The sequence below is a fragment of the Malaclemys terrapin genome, chromosome 16 (assembly GCF_027887155.1).
Source record: "Malaclemys terrapin pileata isolate rMalTer1 chromosome 16, rMalTer1.hap1, whole genome shotgun sequence".
Lineage (NCBI taxonomy): Eukaryota > Metazoa > Chordata > Testudines > Emydidae > Malaclemys > Malaclemys terrapin.
The window spans coordinates 30436836-30450697 of NC_071520.1; the positions used below are offsets into that span (position 1 = coordinate 30436836).

At 47.4% G+C, this 13862-nt stretch overlaps 1 protein-coding gene across 3 annotated transcripts in view; it reads left to right on the forward strand.

Moving 5' to 3' along the window:
• The first annotated feature begins 330 nt into the window (after positions 1–330).
• The window catches only part of SGSM1 (small G protein signaling modulator 1), an 81787-nt gene continuing 68255 nt past the window's right edge, over positions 331–13862 (forward strand). For all 3 annotated transcript variants that reach the window (XM_054006517.1, XM_054006519.1, XM_054006520.1), the window contains exons 1-2: positions 331–371; positions 462–505. In XM_054006517.1, coding sequence (XP_053862492.1) covers positions 353–371; positions 462–505 — 63 coding nt within the window. In that variant the 5' untranslated portion in view covers positions 331–352. The remainder of the gene's footprint in view (positions 372–461; positions 506–13862) is intronic.

Genomic DNA, 13862 nt, shown 5'->3' on the forward strand with positions numbered 1-13862 from the left:
TAAGAAAATGTTCTCCGAGTCCTCGCTCTGTGTATCCCCCTAGATCCCGGGGGGGTTGCGGTGCTGGGTTTTTGCCTGGCACAGGTGGTAACCCCGGGCGCTTGGCACCAGCAGACGAAGTGCTCAGGGCTCCCCCCGGCCCCTTCCTCTCCCAGAGCCGGGCTCTGCCAGCGCCTGGGCGGCGCGGGGTGGGTGGACCTGAGGCGATGGGTGTTTGTAGGGGCTGGGGGGGAGCCCCGCCCGCCGGTCCCTGGAAGTGGGCGGTGTTGCCCTGCCCTGCCCGGCTGCCGCTGCCTCCCTCCCTCCCGCGGGCTGCGGCAGAGGCGCAGGCGCCCGGCGGAGGAGCAGGACCATGGCCGCGGCTCCGGCGGGTAGGACGGGGCGCCCGGGCGGGGGGATCCGGGCGGCGTGGCCGGGCTGCGCCGGGGGCACTAACGCGCTTCTCCCCCTTTCCCCCACAGAGGCGGAGACCCGGCAGCGTCTCCTGCGCACCGTCAAGAAGGAGGTGGGTCTGCGGCCGGGCCCCGCGCAGCTGGAGCCAGGGGTTCCCGGGGGGGCCAGATGTGCGGGGGGGATGGAGGATGCGCCAGGTGTTCGTGCGCATCTGGATGAACCAGAGCCTGGGTTCTGTGTGGGGAGGCTCCTGAAGGCTTTTTTTTGGGGGGGGGGGGGAGATGCACATCTGGAGCGTGACGTCCGGGGGAGACTAGGGGATGGTCCAGATGTTGTTTTAGGGGGCGCCCTGGGGGTCAGCGCGCCCGGCTGCCCGTTGAATGGCTCTCGCTGGGGGAGGGGGGGGGGCTGTATTCCCCCCCCCCATATCATGTTTATTCGTTTTGTTTGTGATTGCTGCAAGGTTGCGCTCCGGCCCGCTGCGCTGCGGGGGAGCTGGTGATTTGGGGTGGTGCAGGGCTGGGGTTTATCTGGGGTGCAGGGTCCCCCCCCCAGCAGTAATGCTGGGATCTGCCTTTATCTGTTGTGACCATTGCTAATAACTGACTCCCAGCTCCCAGCAGGGTCGGTCACGGGCCCTGCCAGCAGAGGTTGTGTAATTACTAGCAGCGGTTAGGGATGATTAGTTGGGCAGCCAAAAAACCAACAGTCCCAGACTCACCCCTGTGGCTTTACTGGCCTGGGCTGCGCTGTGCACCTATAGGCGAGAGTGGCTCCAATCCTGGGAGATTGCAGGAGCTCCCCCAGGAGCCCCATCGCCTGCCTGGGGCGAATTGCTGGACTGACTCTTCAGTGACCTGCATCGAAGGGATTCAGCAGAGTGAGGGGAGAGGGGGTTTCATTGCTCCCAGAGGGGCTTCAGCCGGAGATATCACCTTCTCGCCCACAGCCCCTGGGTTGTTTTAGAGCCAGGGCTGTCCCTGCTGGTACCTGCACAGGTCTCTGGTTTTCGAACGTGGTTTTGCAGGAGAGTCGTTTGGAACGTGAACACATCACTTCGGCTGGTTAAAAGATACAAGTTAAACCCGACTGGATTTATGGCATTTTGAAAGGTAGCCGGCTGCCTGGTCACTCGCGCCTGTTACTGAGAGGGTTTTATTGGCTGTGTTGACAGAAAAGAGCATAATATTGTCAGGGGAAGGGTCAGACGTTCCCTGAAGGACTCTCAGAGCTGTCTACAGGTAGTGGAGGGGCAGCAGGACCCAGTGGTTAGTGGGAACTGGGACTCTTGGGTCCTAGTGGGTCCTGTGACCCACCATGTGACCTCGGAGAGACGCCTCAGCTCTCTCTGTGTCTCATTTTCCCTGTCTCTTAGGGATGTTATGAGGTTCCATTAACTAATATTAGCTCTTCGGTGCAGGGTGCAGGGTACTGTACAAATGTGAAGCATTATTTCCATTTAAACCCCTTAAGGATATGGTCCTTGCTTGTATTGTGGTAGCATGTAGGACCGCAGCTGTGGACCAGGAGCCCCGGGCACTAGGCACAGTACAAACACAGAACAAACAGGTGGCCCCTGCCCCAGACAGCTTCCAGTCTAAGTACTGTTAGCCATTAAAGGCCATGCTCTGGTAATACACAGTTACGTTTCCAGGGGTTGCTTGGGGATACCACTGCGTTAGCAGGTGTCCTGGAGATGAACTGCCAGGAGGTGCTTTGAAAGTTTGCCCCTCGTCTCACTTTGACTCACCCGCGGGAGAGAATTCCGAGGGAAAGCGTACGCTTTGTCTCTCTAGTGGACTCGGCGTTCTGTGGAGTCTCCGAAGGGACAGCAATTGGTGCAAGCAGAGCCTGTGAGCTTAGGACCCCAGTTCAACTGTCTCAATAATTTATTTTTCCTTCTTTTCTGGGTTTTAGTCAGCTCCTTTGGGAAAGTTCATAGGCCCAATATTTACTCTGCTTAAAAACTGAGGCAAAGCAGTGTCCTTTGGGGCTGCAGGATTCTGGGCTTGGACCTAATCCCAGGCCACCGCCACATGTCACCTCCTCGCCAGAGATGGCTCTTGAGTTATCGTCTTAACAGTTGTTTTGGCTGGTCCGTGAAGTGCAGCCCTCCTGCCTAGAGTCTGCTTTGGAGCTCCCTAGAGGCATGTCTATCGCACAGACCATGCACGGACCCTTCCTCTTGTGTTTTGACAGGGTGGTACTTGCAGAGAGGAGCAGAATTCTTTGTATTTATTTTCTTAAATTGCATACATAAGGATGGTATGTCACTGGTATGTCATTTTGAGGCAATATTCATGGCTCATGGGATCAAATTAAAAACCCTACCCAAAATACAATCTAATCAGAGCATATTAATGGATATAGCTATATCCAATTTGAGCTCCAATGCGGGGCCTGTGTCATCGTCAGTGTTTCTGGCCGAGTGCTGGGTTGGTGTTCATAGCCTTAACCCATTCTGAAACTGGTGGGACGAATTCCTTTGTCCTGTGTCATGTAAATATACTGGAGTACTTGTGGCACCTTAGAGACGAACAAATTTATTTGAGCATAAGCTTTCGTGGGCTACAGCCCACTTCGTCGGATGCAGGCTGTAGCCCACGAAAGCTTATGCTCAAATAAATTTGTTCGTCTCTAAGGTGCCACAAGGACTCCTGTTCTTTTTGCGGATACAGACTAACACGGCTGCTACTCTGAAACATGTAAATATATGTTTTTGTTGCCGGTAATGCGACTCCCATAAGGTCCTCCCCCTTCCTGCCGAGTGGGACAGCACCCTGTTTGCCCCGGTGACAGGAATGACTCGAATTGTCCCTGTCCTCTGTCTGACTGCTCCCTTGGTGTAAATCAGCAGCATGTTAAAGTGTTTGAGAATCCTGGTCTCAGCACTCCTGAGCTCTCACAAGAATGGCTTGCACGTGCATGTTTGTGCTATGTGAGTGTGTGCCCACAAGATGGGGCAGCTAGGGGACTCATTTTGGGGGCCTCATTGTAGGCCTGTCTGGCTTGATGGTCTCCCTTTTAACACATCTTGAACTGTCTCTGTTTAGATGAACAGCTTTCGCTATCCCAGTCTTGGGCTGCCCCTGTATGCCTCGGACAGAGTGCTCCGTATCAGATGCATAACTGCATTCGTGCAGCATTATTCATCCTCTCGCTTTGAAATCTTTTCCCAGTGTGGGTAAGCATTCTGAGCCCCATTTTACAGAGAGGAAACCTGAGGCCTAGAGAAAGGAAGGGATTACGCAGGGAGTGACTGGCACAGCCAAGTACAGAATTGAGGTCTCCCGACTCCTTGCTCCCCTGCTCTCCCCACTAGACATGCTGCGTTTTATAAGGTAACCAGGACACATGGTTTGAAAAGCGAAAAGATTATTTTCATCAAAATTGACATACGTGGTTGAGTAGCCAAACAACAAACCAACCAGTTTGTGCCCTTCCACGTCTTGACGCTTGTTGTGATGGGTGTGGTGGAAAGAAATACTTCTCGTTGCCTTGACAACTGCTGTTACACTGGAAGAAGGGTATGACAGTTATTTAACATCTGAAATTAAATTGACCTCTCGCAATTACAGTCCATCTGTGACCCTGCCTGAATCGGGATGAACAGAAAGAGCAGACGCAGAACGAGGAAGCAGCCTCTGAAAGGTCTGAGGTGGTAAAGGCAGGGGTGGTGATACTCAGTGTCCCGATGGAATAAGTTAAAACAAGGTTGAACAATGGGCGTGATCTTCAGGTGTGGAAATCTATTCTACATTGGTTCTGATCCTGCCTTCGTCACCGTCGTATTGAGCGCCTTCCAGTTGTGCTTTAAATGACGAGCTGTATGGTTCATTCTCTTCCCAGGGCAGGGAGTTGTTTTTTGTGTTTTAAAATGTGCACGTTGCTCTGCGTGCACTAGAGAAGGCAGGTTGACCAAATGTGCCCGGCACTTGGAGTAGAAGATGGTAAGGTTTGGGATGGTCCTTAGTTCCCGGGGGAGTTTGTGCCACTGTCTGGGATTAGAGCTTTCTTTGGGGCCATTCTGTTGCACAGATGAGCTGCCATGTCATGCAGCATTTCAATTGGTCCAGCTAAATTCAACCGAAGATTAAGTCTGTATCAAAGGCAAGAGAGGAAGAGAAGGTGGAAAAAAAAGACACTGTGGCCAAGTGAAATAGCTCCAGTCACCCCAGTTTGGATGCATGAATGTCAGCGTCTAGCACAGTCCGATATTTGCGTTTCGTTTAACAGGCCTCAGGCCTAGTGCATTATTGTAATATCCCTGTTCAGTGTCTTCTGTGCGACAGATACAGAAACACTGCAGAATTTCCTCCCATTCACCTACACTGGATTGCAAAACATTTGGTTTTCCTTTTGAATGCTTTGCATGGGACTTTTTGGCAGTACCTGAGTTTCCCGAGCTCCGCGTCCGAATGCATGATTTCGATGTGCTCAGTACACACAGTGCTGCTGGCAAAGGCTTGAGGAAGGTGAAGGCGATTGGTGCCTGGTCCGACTCGCAGTGAAGTCCGTGGAGGTCTGGCACTAAGACCCTGATTCAACAAGATGCGGTCAGACCTTGCTGAGCCCAAGAGCTGCATTTCTCTTCCCACTTTTTTTTCCCATTAGAAGTGAGAAAAATATTTGAGAAAATAAATCTCTGGGTTATGCAGATAATTAGTTAGTGACATTCGTGATAGTTAAAACAGGTGACTCCTAGGCATTTTTGTCTGGGGCAGCAGTGCCATCTCTTCTGTCTCCCCTAGTCATTGGATTTACTTAATATTTTTTTACCTCTATCTTTCTTGTCTGAATTGATTTAACCCTTCTGGGTTCCCCAGTGGATAGCAGCACTGCAGGAATTTCCTCCCTTTATTGCATCCCTAAGACTTCAGCACAAATGCTAACTTTTGTTCCGCTGAATCAGGACTGAGGTCTCATCTACTCTGGGGGTTTTAGCCTCTGGGGTAGCTTATCTGGTGCAAACATCTAGTGTAGATGAGTGGTTTGAAACAGGGTAAATCCATCCTGATGAAAGCAGTCGTTTATACTGGCGCCCCCTAGGGGTTTGCAGTGGTGCAGCTGCACAGGCATCTAAAACCCCAGGATAGACAAGGCCTGACTAGATCAAGCAGACAGATATGTGACACAAATCATTTGAAAATCTCTTGCATGAACTGTCTAACGCAGTACAACTTCCCATTGCAGCTTCCGTGCTTGGGTGCCATACCGCAGAACGTTGCTGTTGTGTGGGGATTGTTTTTTTAAGAAGTTTTTTTTTTTTTTAAAGCTGTCCATGAGAGCTGCACATTCAGGAAAACAGTATGTGGCCTAAAGTGTTTTTTGCTCTTACTGTCCCTTTTGTCAGATGTTTTGGGACCAAGTGGATGGAAATAAATCAAGTTAATTCTGAAAGCTGCACTCGGTTCCTGTTGTGCTGTCAAGTCAGCCGACCAAGCTGGGAAATGTCTCCTTCTTTTCCATGAAAAATTACAAATGTCTGTTTTTTCTCCAGATTTTTCAGGTTATTGTCAAAATGAAAAATGTTTGGTTTTGAATCACTAAAAAGTGTTCCGCTTACAGGGAGGTTTCAGTTTTTCAGTAACTACCTGAAAACTTCAACAAAAGCAGAAGTACTCTGCAAAAACTTCCACTTAATTGAAAAGGCTTTTTTTATTTAAAATGTTCAGTATTTTTTTTCTCAGCTGTAGGTAGTAGCGTTGCAGATGAGCACACATTGGAGAGTCAGCATCACACCTGAAAGAACATGGGCTATGTAGGCCCAATTCTTCGCCACCCTGCACCTTGTGCTGTCACTTACACACGTGCAAATTGTAAAATGCTGGCAGATCAGAATAGTAGCTCTGCCCTCTTGCAAAGCGAAAGGCAAATGGGAGTCAGGCGGGGTGCTGGGGTACTGCAGCACCCCCTGGCTTGGAGGAGTAATAACAACCAAATACATGGTTTCCCTTTCAGCACCCTCACTGTAAAAATTGTTCCAGCGGCCCTGGAGTCAAGCCCACAATGTACCTAGGAGCTAGTTACAGGAACAGTCGTAGCGTGTGAAATAACTGGATGAAACAGGAAAATCAACTCTCTAATTGTTGTATGTATTCATCTGTTGAGGCTTTGCTTTTTTAACTTGCCACTTAGCAAATAGACATTTTAAAGTGTTTTATGAATGAACAGTTGGTTTCCCTGTATGGTACACTGTACTGCCTAGTCTTGGTTATTTCACTAGTTATTGATTGGCCACGCCCAGTTGCATTAACAATGTTTTATAGTCCTATCCATTAGATGTTCTCTTTTGCTTGTTCTTTGATAGCTTGAATGAGTTCTGCTATAGATTTTCTGTAATGCCATCCTGGGTTAGACGGACAGAAATCAATCTCTCTCCCTCCCAGCTCCTACCTATATTTCTGTGGTATACAAGCCTGGTTGTTGAGTTTGCAGGTAAGTTATGTAAAATTGTCAGCAATATCAATGTTTGCACAGCCTGCGTCTGCATTCTTGGGCTGTGTGTACCAATCCATCTGAAATATTGACGTGCTCGGGCCAATGTGAACTCTCATTTCTGGATTGCTAGACTATTCTATGCTTCATTTAGAATTATTGGGATCGCCTAGAGAATCAGAGTGTTTGAGTATTAACTATTAAGGCAGAAACAAACGCTGCGTTTATGCAGCTGTAAGGACTGTTCAGACATAACCAAGGTGAGACTGAAATGCTGTAAGTTTATAATGAAAGTTATTGATTCTATAGGAACGTTTGGATGTTTCCCCATTACAACATACAAGTCGTTTTCAATGTGCCTGCGTCAGAAGTAGACAAAAGGCCTTAATATGCCTTTTCTTGGGCTGCTTGCATTGATCTCTACTAAAAACAATATTTCTAATCACTAGAGGCCATTTTCTGTCTGGCTGAAGATGAAAGCACTTCCTTACTGCCGTTTTCTCAGGCTCCAGTAAACCTAGGGGGAAACTTTCATACTAAAAACAACAAGGAGTCCGGTGGCACCACTGGACTCCTTGTTGTTTTTTTGGCTACAGACTAACATGGCTACCCCCTGATACTTTCATACCAAACCCAATTTCCTTGCCGCCTCCTTTTCCGTGTGCCCTTTGATGGCGTTTCAGGAGGATCTCTGCTTCAATTAAGACCTCCACTTCCCCTCCCAGCCCAGCCTCGATTTGGGGCAGCCAAAGAAGTCCTCCTCCTATGCTTGTGGCATCAGTCTGTTGCTGTGGAAACGCCTGCCTCGTCACAAATTCAGCATTATGGCTAAACAGCAAGACAGGCCGGGCAGGCACCCTAGCAAACAGCATCAGTATTTGGCAAACGTGGCGCTCGTGAGACAACATAATCAAACCAAGTGTCCGTGCAACATTAGTGTTATTTCCATGGTGCCAGTCGTGTGTTGTTTTCTTCCCTGAGACAGGGCTACAGCTGAGGGATTAGGGTGACCAAATGTCCCAATTTTTATAGGGACAGTCCCAATTTTTGGGTCTTTTTCTTCTATGGGCTCCTATTACCCCCCACCCCGTCCCGATTTTTCACACTTGCTGTCTGTTCACCCTATGAGGGATCAAGCATTCAAAAGTCAAGAAATGATGCAGAGTTAAGCATCTTTCCCATGGTATTGCCAAAACACCACCAACATCCATGCATGCAAGTTTGCATTTAATGACGAAAACAGGCACAAAACCTGCTACACACCACACGTGCATTGTGCGCAAATTCAATGTTGCAAGTAGGAACCCTGGGCTGAATTCAGGCTTGGTGTAAGCAGGTGTTACTCCGTTGTCAAACCCAGACCTGGTGTAATGGGTGCAGTTCCATTGCTGTCAGTGGGTTTGCACCCGATTACTCCCGGTCTGAACCTATCTACAGGACTCTGGAATTTCCTGACTTCTGAGCACTTGGTGGTTTTGTGTACCCTGCTTGTCCCCTGCTTTAATGTTGCATTAACATCAATTGCATTTAGAGAGAGAGAGAGTGAGTGTGTGTGTGTGTGTGTGTGTGTGTGTGTGTGTGTGTGAGAGGCAGTTGCCAGCTAATTGCCACGTTAAACGTTGCGTTTCGGCTATATATTTTGACATAACGTATTTCCCTAGTGAAATCTAACTAGCAATATGTCCAGGTAATGTGAAGTGCTTGTTGGCTGGCGTAAAGATCTGCAAATCCCTTGTGTGTCCCATGTGTCACGCACACATTAAATGCAAAGGCTGATGTTAATACAATGGTAAGGAGGGGGGAAGGGGGACAAAAACCAACCAAGCGCTCAGGAGTCAGGAAATTTCAGTGTCATCTAGGCAGGCTCAGATCTGGAGTAATCCGGTGCAAACGCATGGACAGCAATGGAATTTATGGTGCAGCAGCAGGAGGTTTTATGCTGTATTTAATAAGTGGCGATTAATAATTAAATAACACTTCTAGAAACGCCAAAGGTCTGAGTCAATAGGATTGAAATCGATGGTTCATTGACTACAAGAATATGGAGCGGCTGAGCGTCTCGCAATGGAAATGTGGTTAAACAGTCTGGTGCACTGAGCACAGTGCTAGGATGGGTCTCTGCCCATGGAGATAGACGGCTGGATTCGTTATACAGAGTGGATGGAAGTCACCCTTCCCATCTAAAACCCGAGTGCCCTGGTACTGGCTGGGTTCAGTGGCGCAACTCCATTGAAATCCGTGGGCTGGATTCCCTGCTGGCCAAAGTGTCTTTAATGGAGTTGTGCCCAGCAGTTAGTCTGGCCCAACACTCTTACAGTGGTTAGTGAGAAGAGAATTGGCCCTTTGTCTGGGGCAGTGATGGGGCCTGGGCTGGTGTGATTCACTCCAGCTCCTGGGCAGGCCTTGGGCCCGTATTTTTGGCTCGCTGGCTCTGCATTATTTCCTCTGATTTGGAGCATTTCTTGGGTCTGTTAACTTGGACAATTACTGTTAAAATGAATTTTTAAAAGCAATTGTAAGTAGTCCTTCAGTAGAACACCTACAGCAGTGTACCGGGGCTGGGGCAGGGGGTTGTTTGACTGGACAAATGACGCCTTTTCAAAGTATGTTATGTCTTAATCTGCATTGCCAGCTCTTGAGATTTTATGTGAAATCCTCATTCCTTGAGTCATGTGATTGACGTTCTCACATAATTTCCTTTTTTTAAAAAAACCAAAGTTTTCAGCCTTTGTTTGTGCAGAAAAGACAGAAAATCAGAACCCTGAAGGCTGATAAAAAGAACGAAACACGTTTTTAATAAAAAAAAATGTTCTGGGGTCTGACTCAGGAGTTTTGATTGCTTGGGTTGGCAGTGCTGTTTTCTCTCTTTACATTTGGTTGTCAGTGCTTCTCTTTCAAAGAAATGTCTAAGCTTCCTTGTCATTGGAGCAAGAGAAAAATTAATGACAGCAATGACTGTTCCCACTGACGTAGCTGCTGTGGCTAACCCAGAATATTTATTCTTCAGCATCTTGCTTCTGTTAATATGCTCTTGGGTTGGCTGTTTGAATACTCCCTTATCAGTGAAACACACTTTTCAATGTGTCATTGAGGTTATTGGAATTGTAGACCGCATATGGAAGGATTTATTTGTTAAATATAACGTGGAGAGGATGGGCCAAAATCTGATCTCTCTGATGTAAATCTGGAGTAACAATTCTTTCTTCGGTGGTTTTGCGCTGATGTAACTGAAAGTAGAATTTGTACCTATGTGTCCGTGTTTGTTTGTTTGTTTAAATAACAGATCTATGTGAGCCTGGGAACTACCGATCCGGTGCACACTTCAAATGTAATACTCATGCTAGTCTGAGGTAGTGAGAGCAAACAGCTTCTCAGTTATGGTGAGATAGTATGTGAACGTTAGACACGCAGGGCCAGAGTCTCTGCTTGGTTTCAGTGGAGCTGTGCTGATTTCCCCCAGCCGAGGATCTGGTCCCATGGACCACCGCTTTCTCTTGTACCAGTCCAAATCTGCAGTAAGTCCGTTGAACTGAGCGTGGATACTTCGGGTTTACCCTAGCATGCCTGGGGGCAGCATTTTGCCTACCAACTCAATGCACTAGTGTACATGTGTTAATGCTGATCATTTCCTAGTCTCTGGAGTGCGCGTGGTAGTGATAACTCTGCAGTTTCAGATTGTCCCTAAAGTGGTTCTTACAGGTATCCCGGTGACTATGCTGAAGTTCGCTGGGAACAGTTCATTAGTGACCTTGCGGCAATGTTGAACAGAGAGTCCATGCAGTCTCCAGGTAGAGATGGTGTGTGCGCTCTGGGGCTGGCAGCGTTCTAACAGATCAACGCACACATTCATTAGGTTATTTATCTAATGGTCAGCTAGTAAACTCTAAAGCTGATAAGTGGCAGACTTTGGCTGCAGCTCGCAGGGTGCTTGAGAGGTCTGCTTGGCACCTGCCCTTGGGATAATCAGACCGTTCATTTCTGGAAAGAATATGAACCTATTATTAAGAGCACCCACATCTTGATACTGTGAACGTTATAAAGAAGGCAGATAAAACAGGATGTTGTGGTTCTGTTTTCTAAAGGAACCAGATTAACGACGCCACTGTCTTTGTCTCTTCAATGTAAAAGCAAATCGAGTGCTCGTGAAAGGTGTGTTGGGTTGACAGCCCCGTGGAGACTGAAGTCCTGCATTGGTCCACGGCACAGCTACGGCTGCTGTGCTATGAACACTTCCTGTCACCCATATTGGCTCACTGTCTCCTTGAACTCCCCTGTCTGCGTCCATTTGTTGTCTCTTACCTTAGGTTGTCAGCGTCTTGGGGAATGGGCTGTCTCTTGTTCTGTGTCTGTACAGTGCCTGGCACCATAGGGGCCTGGTCCGTGACTGGGGCTTCTAGGCCCTATGATAATACAACTGTTCCCTTCCCTGCACTGCCCCACCAATGGGCCTCAGTCCTGACCCAGAGAGTCTCCATCCTGGGTCTCCTCAGAAGCTCTCTCGTAGAGGGATATTTGTTATGAAGGGTTTTGTGATATCTTCAGTTGTCTATTAGGAATTGAACAGAGACTCTCAACATTGGCCACCAATCAGTCTTCCGATGGGAAGGATTGATCTAGGCTGAATTCAGACCTGCTGCGCCCTGGAGGTGAGAGGTCTGTGTCCCAGAGCTGACCCCTGAGCCATCCTGCCCCATCGAGTTGAACGCTCACTAGTCAGTATGCTGAGGCAAAATCTGCGGATGAAATCCTTGGAGCTGTTTTGCTGCCTGTCTTTGTAAATCTCTGCTGCACTCCTGGAGGTGGGCTAGACTGTAATCCCCTACATCGCTGGACTTTTGCTGCAGGGTTTGTGCACCAAACTGGTCCTTCTTTGGGACTTCTAGTGTTCTCTGACAGGTAAAATACTTGACACGTGAATTATAGCTGCTGTATTACTGCAAATGTTAGTGGTGACCACATGGATCCTGTGGAAACGTGTGTGTCGCAGATCAACCCAATGAAGGTATGAATGGGAACTATACACTGAGCAGGATTCTCTTCTCGTGTAACCCTGTGTGAATTACGGGTAACTCCAGTGAAATTGCACTGGGGGAGGAGGGGAATTGGAGCCTCTCTCTTCTGATTGCATTGAGATGTTGGCTATGCTAACATGGTTGCTGTTCCTTTGAGTCAAACCTTCCTGAGACCTTCACAAATAATGTAGAAGGAAAGACTTTACCCCTGGTTTCAGAGCACCCAGAATGTGTCTCAGAGATGTAGACAGTTACGTCTGTTCAAGTAACAAGGTGAAAACCAGGAGAGATTTCAGCTTGCTGAATCCAGTGACCAGTTCAATACATGGACATTTTCAAATGAGAGTGTCTCTAGGGCTCTGTCTAATTAGGGTGCAGGTGTCTTACCAGCATGGCTTCTATTCCTGGGGTAAACCAGTCTTGCAGCATTATCACTGAGAAATACCTGCTGGCAAAACAGCTGCATTGCCGCCCATTGATCTGCGCTGCCGGTGAACTAATTTCCAATTGTTTCTAGCGTAGACATGCCACAGTTGCTTTAATTTGGCCTGTCTCCCTGAAGATTCCTTAGCTTCTTATGGCACATGAAACCCTAACCTAATGCCGTCGTCTGGAGAAATGCTACATTCCTTCCATTGGACCATCTCTTCTAGATTTTAACTGGCGCTTTTGCTGGGAAAGGAATAAGGCTCCAGTTCAGCAAAGCATTTAAACATGTGCTTAAAATTCAACATGTCCTTATGTCTCATCTTAAGGGCTCTGCTGAATCGAGACTTGAATGAGGACTGTGGGGTTGGGCCCACCGTGCTTACATTAGAGGCACCAAAGCCAGCAGTTAAAATATCTCAAGGAAGAACTCATTAAATATATGATCAAAACCATGTGAAAAAAAGATTGCAGTGGAAGTGAGAGTAAATACTGGCCTATAAAAGAACCCGAAAAGTAAACATACAAAAACAAACCCAAGTTTAAAGCAGATTCTTGCCATATTTGCTACGGGCACGGACTTCAGGCTTTAAATGTTATTGGAAAAAGGAACATAAAAGCTTTTTCTTGTTACAGTAAAGAATTGGGATTGACACTCTCTTTGGGTTGTTCAGTTGCCAAAACGCCAGGGATAAGGCTATTTGTATTAATGTGTGAAGGACATAAATCCACACCGTGTAGAGGTCAAAGCATAGGGGTTTATTACACACAGCGCTGGCGGAGTGTCACCTGGCTTATTAGGCTCAGAGACACTGTCAATCAATTGATTACAATGAAATATATAGATTTTCCATGGGCGGGGGAAAGTGACGGGGTAGGCAGTTCCACACCCCGGGATAGGATTTGCAGCAAGACAAGATAGCACAATAGCCAATGGTTAAAAGGTTACACAATGTCTCCGCCCATGGTCTCAAGTTAGCAAATTAACATTTGATTAATACTTTGATAAAATGTTATTAGTATAAAATATATATGTTGAATTCTGATTTGGGGTCCATAGGAATGGAGTAACTCCTTTGATTGTCCGACAGGTACATGTCTAGGGGATAAAGCAAAGAAACAGTGAAAGCATATGAAAATAGAGATTGTCTCCTTTCTTAAGGCAGGGCATGGTCCCTTGGAAGGGAGGTGGAAGGGTGCCATATCATTATAGTGACATGTGCCAATATTTCATAAACTCAAGGTTGGATCTGTGGGAAGACTGTTTTCCCTTCAGGAGAAACACAATAGGAACAGGGATCCTTTGTTCAATTTGAAACATTGGATGAAACATAATTATTCAGTTATTGCTTCAACATCTGGCATTTCTACTGACCAAGCAGATCTTAGCAAAGGCTGTGTTAGTTTGTTTACCCCAGCGTTCTCGTAGCTGATCACTATTAGCTGGGCCTCTGGTCTCCAGACCAAACTCTGGACTTCGGGTCTGAAAAAGAGCTGGCACAATCCATATATACCAGGTTGTTATATAACATGCACATGGATTTTAACCCTTCAATGTGGTAGGAACAGGGCCAGCTCCAGGCACCAGCGTAG